General features: G+C 44.9%; 1 protein-coding gene across 1 annotated transcript; it reads right to left on the bottom strand.

Moving 5' to 3' along the window:
• Positions 1-1,225: 1,225 nt before the first annotated feature.
• Positions 1,226-4,224, bottom strand: arl6ip6 (ADP-ribosylation factor-like 6 interacting protein 6). Its single transcript, XM_080024064.1, has 4 exons — positions 3,923-4,224; positions 3,427-3,480; positions 3,183-3,315; positions 1,226-2,558 (listed from the first exon to the last, which is right to left on the bottom strand). The coding sequence occupies exons 1-4, from the start codon at positions 4,119-4,121 to the stop codon at positions 2,465-2,467; spliced, it is 480 nt and encodes a 159-aa protein (XP_079880190.1). The 5' UTR covers positions 4,122-4,224; the 3' UTR covers positions 1,226-2,464.
• Between the last annotated feature and the right edge of the window lie 970 nt (positions 4,225-5,194).

The raw sequence follows: 5,194 nt of genomic DNA, 5'->3' as shown, positions 1-5,194 counted from the left end.
GTGGGATCGAGCGCTTTCCCGTCGCTCCGCTTGGCCCCCCGACGCGGTGACGCGACCGTCGTTGGGTCCTCCCCTGGGAGTCCGGGGAAAACTGGTGAAAACCGTTTTTTTTTTTTTTTTTAAACCTTAAACCTTATCTTCAGATCCGTGGGAATCGACCCGAGTGATCGGAATGATCAGAATGTCTCAAAATCGATCCAGTGACGGAAGAATGTAGCGTCGGCCCACTGCGGCGCAAACGTGGGCAACCGCCACCGCGCCCTTCGGCGACGCGCAATTGCCTTTCTCTCTCTTTGGCCTTTCGCTGCGGCTTGGCGAGAAGAGTGCAGAGAAGGGCAAGAGCTTTTGTTTTTCAGACTGCCGGGTCGAGGTTTTTTTTGTTTTTTTTCTTCTCTCTCCTCTCTCCTGTCTCGGTCTGTCTGCCCGTCCGTCAGCGAGTGTGCTTCTTCTGAAGCGGTGCCAGGGTACAGGGGGCCCCCGTTTGGAACCCCGGCATAATGACCCCACTGGGGCGCCGCAGAAATTGGAAGGTGCCCGCCTCAATGGAACGTTGGAGGCTAAATGCATGCATGTACAATCACTACCTTCCGAATTTAAATGTGTACGACATCCCATATTTTTTGTAAATCCAATAAACGTAAATTGTAGTTAAAGTATCATTACAGGGCTTACTGCATATATTATAGTGGTTATTGAATAAAGATCACCATCTACTGGCGAGAGAAGAAACTGCAGTCACGTCAGACTGCAAGTCAAATAAGCCTCAGGCAACTGGTATATATATATATATATATATATATATATATATATTTATGTATATATATATTTTTCAAAGTAGAAATCACACTATGTAATATAAACACAAATATAAGTCATGTTTTCTTTCATGGCTACATGTCATTTACCGTCAGCAGAAACATTTTCTACGACATAGTAAATTATAATGCCAGCGCTGGGAGTAAATTACCCGATGTCGTCATCTAGTGGTGACGACAAGCTCCTGCACCAGTTGACATATTCCTAAAGCAGCAACTATATAAAACTCTATTCAAGTTTGATAAGATTCACTACATATTTCAGCCATGGCGCGTTTGTGCATGTGATGGGAATGTGGAAAGCGGCCCCGCAGCGGCTATATGTATTTCCTCAACATATGAAATCACAATACAATTATAAGCTCAGTTGTCGAGTTGGCGTTTTCAATAAACACGAGAGCACTTTTTCAAAAAGTGAAACCTTTTTTATTAATAAAAAATAAATTCTGAAAAAAGGCAGGACACTGGTACTGACAACGTATTTTTCTCCCATATACATGACTTGGTTTTATGTTTGTTTCCAATCAAGTAATGCATTTAATCGACATACTGAACAATCAGCATGCAATTAAAGTCAGGCGAACATTTTATTATTATTATTATTATTATTATTATTATTATTATATCTATTATATTTTTCCATATTTTTCCAACATCTAAAGACTGCGACAGGAGCTTCCCATTTTCAAAAAATTAGGTTTTGCTTTAGGGCTCAAAAGGAATGAACATTTTAATAAGGCCCGGGTATAACATGGCAAACACATAACTTAAGGGACGAACAAATGGGTTAGAAAGGCTTTGATGGAAACATGAGCCATTGAGCCAGCAGGAGTCCACGCCCAAAGCAAGGCACCAGATAGAAAACAAAGGAAACGACATTTAGTCACAGTCCTTCAAGATCCCACAGGTTTTGAACTGAAGCAAGTACAAAAATAAGCTTCAAATGACATCTTGATTCTTTTTTTATCCCCACACTCACTTTATTAACCTTGTTCACATGCACTTTACTGCACATATCTGTATATACAAAAAGCCTATCCCATATACAAAACTCTATTCCCTTCACTTCTATTTTCTACCCCCACTCTGTGTTTGTTACCTTTTGAGTCTTATTTTATTTTTATTTATACTATTTTATTCAATAACTGCGTTTTGTTTTAGGAATCAGTTTGTTTCAGTTAGTTGCTAGGTAGAAATGAGGTTAGATATTATGTTCGGTTTAGAACTTATTGTGCATAATTTCCGGGCGCGTTGCAAAGACATTTCACTGCATAAAAGTATGAATGTATGTATATGTATGTGACACATAAACCTTGAATCTTTTTTTTTTTTTTTTTTCCCCAGTAGTTCAATTGTTCAACAGTAGAGAAGCGTGCAAAAATTCCGAAAAATGAATGAATAAAATGTAAGGTTTACCCCCAGTACAACTGATCAGAAACGCACGACGCAATTAAGGCTCGATACCGAAAACCGGTGCATTCAAACGTCGGTGAACGAAAAGGGAAACAGGATGTGCTTTTGTAAACCTCAGCCGTGACCTCCAAACTTCTCCTCGCGCTGCCGCTCCCTGTCTCCACCCAGCCGACCCAGTGGAGCGACGGCCGGTGCTGGAGAGGCTGCAGGCCCCCGTTTTTAATTTTTTGGGGGATTCAGCTGAGGCCCCAGGCGACCACCAGCACGGCCATGATCCCGTTCAGGGCGGCCACGCCGTGGCCGAGGTGGAAGGGCGGCTCGGATGCGCGCCTGGAAGAGAAGACACGGGTGTGAGAAGCACCTTTCCATAACAGCGGTGCCATTTGTGTCCACCGGATTTAAAGCCGAATGTTCGTCACGCTGAAAACTGGTCATCTGAAGGTTCACGATGAACACGCGATATGAGAAAATGTTTTTTTAAAAGGTGATCACACACTTTTGTGTTTTGCATGACGGAATAAAAGATAAAAGAACATACATTTTGTTATTTTGAAGAGGTAAATCCATTTCCCCAGCCACACGTTAATATGAATAAATTAATAAATGTGAATAAAGTATAAAAAGGTTATTTCCAATTCAAATATGATCATTTATTGGCTCAAAGAACCTGGAACTCGCATTGGCTCACAACACTTGCGGCCCAGGGCTCCTCCCGCAAAAAAAACAGCCCATTTTGGGTCGGCCCGGTATAGAGGATTGTTAGAATGGCTTAAAAAAATCCCAAAACGTGTTTTGGGGGACCTCGGGTCCTCTTTCACGCGTGTATGAAATGCTTCTTTGCCATTTAAAATTCTGAAAACGGAAAGGCCTAAAAGGCACCAACTTCGCGGAATGACTCAGAATCAGCGTCGCGATGGGGGATAAATAGCCTTTGCTGCCGTGCGTGCGTGTGACCTGGAGTAGGACTGCGTCAGGGGTTTCGGGAAAGCGGAGCCGGGTGTGTCGGAGTCGAGGCAGGTGAGGGTCCACGAGAAAATCCAGCAGGTCCAGCCGGCAAACATGGACAACACAAGGATACCCCAGAAGCCTGCAAACACACACACACACACACACACACACACACACACAACTTTTGTACATTCATTCAATAAGTCCATAACACAGAAAGGATGTAACACACCACGATTGTGACGCTCACCGAGTATCCTGACTTCGGTGCCGTCCTCCGCTCTCACCCTCTCAGCCTGCAGTTCTGAAGAGGGGAGGGATTTTGGGACAAATGATCCTTTTCTCTTGACTCAATCAAGTACTACGGGTGGGTAAGACAGGTGGGGTTTGATGACGTCAGAGGTGCTGACTGGACTGACCCTGACGAAAATAAACATCCATGTATATGTAATATATGTAATATATAATATGTATAGTTGTTAATAAATAATAAATTATAATTTACACATTATTAATAAGTCCCCCAACGCGTGCAGAGTCATTACAATATATTCAATAAAAGTAGAAATAATACAATTCGATTCATTGGGGTTTTGTTTGTTTGTTTTCTAATCGAATTGCATTATTTCTACTTGTATTGTACGTTGACGTGAAGAAAAGCGCCGCATCGAATTGCCGGGCCTCATATCTGCACGACCGAATCGTTACACATCGGAGCTGCGGCGCACGGAGAGGCGCACACGCACCAGTGAGGATGGGGCAGAGCATGGCGCTCAGAGCGCCCACCGCGGAGAGAGCGACGGCGGAGCAAACCACCGACAGCAGCAGGGCGGCGGAGCACCGGCGCGGCGGCGGCGGCGGCGGCGGCGGCGGCGGGGCGGCGGACGGCCCCGGTCCCCAGGAACCGCTGGCCCCGTCGTTGTAGTCGTTGCCCGCGTCCGTCATCGCCCCGTGACGGTTAGAGGCCGACGCGTGTGGTCGTGACGACGCCGGGTCCACGTCACCACCACCACCACCCCCCGCGGCTCGACGTCAGCGGCCTTGTTTCGCAACGGCTCCGCTCTGCCTGGCAACGCCCAACACTTCCGCGTTCCAGTGCTTGGGGGCGTGGCTTATTTCCGACCACCCCCCCCCCGAGGGTCCGAGGTTATTATTCTTATTTTGATTTTGTATTTTGGAAATATATTTATATTATAGTTATATTTGTATTTTATTAGAATATATACAAAGAGAAAATATTTTATTCTTTAATCACAATTTCCCTCCAAGGGTGGAAAAGGTGTCCGTCTGTCTGTCTGTCTGTCTGTCTGTCTGTCTGTCTGTCTGTCTGTCTGTCTGCCTGTCTGTCTGTCTGTCTGCCTGTCTGTCGGTCTGTCCGTCCGTCTACCTAACATTTGTAAAATGAAATAAAAAGATCCGTCATAAATGTACTTATAATATTAAATAAATAATAAATATGTATTTATACAATAATAATAATAATAAATATGTGTATGTATATATAAATATATATATATATATATATATATATATATATATATATATATATATATATTTATATATATATATATAGTATATAAATAGTGTGTTCTTCTTCTACTAACGAAATACATGAATTCAATCTTTTTGGCTTGAAAGGTTCTTTGGTTCTAGATTCCAAAGGATATTCCCCCATTCAGGGGCTTGATGTTGGTGCTGGCAGCGAGCGCCGTCCAACGCGTCCGGTCCAAAATGTCCCAGAGGTGGGACGAGAAAAAGTGTGACCTGTCAGGGGGTCGGACCTCATCCACAAGCTGCCGTCACAACGTGGCCACGTCCGCGCTCCGGCCGGGGCGAGAGAGGGTTACTGGAGAGGGCCCGGGTGGGATCGGCCGGTTTTGCAGCCTCTGGCCCACCTTATTGCCCTGGATTACGGCGGTGGCCCGAGACACGGACGCCTGTTGCCTCCGCTCCCTGAGGAGATTAATGTGGTGCGGCCGAGTCGCGGCCCAACCCGCCGCGTGACCACGGAGGGTCCT

The sequence above is a fragment of the Zeus faber genome, assembly GCF_960531495.2.
Source record: "Zeus faber genome assembly, chromosome: 2".
NCBI classification, from domain to species: Eukaryota; Metazoa; Chordata; class Actinopteri; order Zeiformes; family Zeidae; genus Zeus; species Zeus faber.
The sequence above is the reverse complement of the archived record's forward strand: the minus strand, read 5'-3'. Positions and strand labels throughout refer to the sequence as shown.

What these genes read in the sequence shown, in the direction of transcription:
- arl6ip6 (XM_080024064.1), bottom strand. Translation starts at nt 4,121, where the DNA reads ATGACGGACGCGGGCAACGACTACAACGACGGGGCCAGCGGTTCCTGG. An exon ending in CACCGAAGTCAGGATACTCG is followed by an intron (nt 3,316 to 3,426) that starts GTGAGCGTCACA and finishes GTGTGTTTGCAG; the next exon opens with GCTTCTGGGGTATCCTTGTG. An exon ending in CTGACGCAGTCCTACTCCAG is followed by an intron (nt 2,559 to 3,182) that starts GTCACACGCACG and finishes CTTCTCTTCCAG; the next exon opens with GCGCGCATCCGAGCCGCCCT.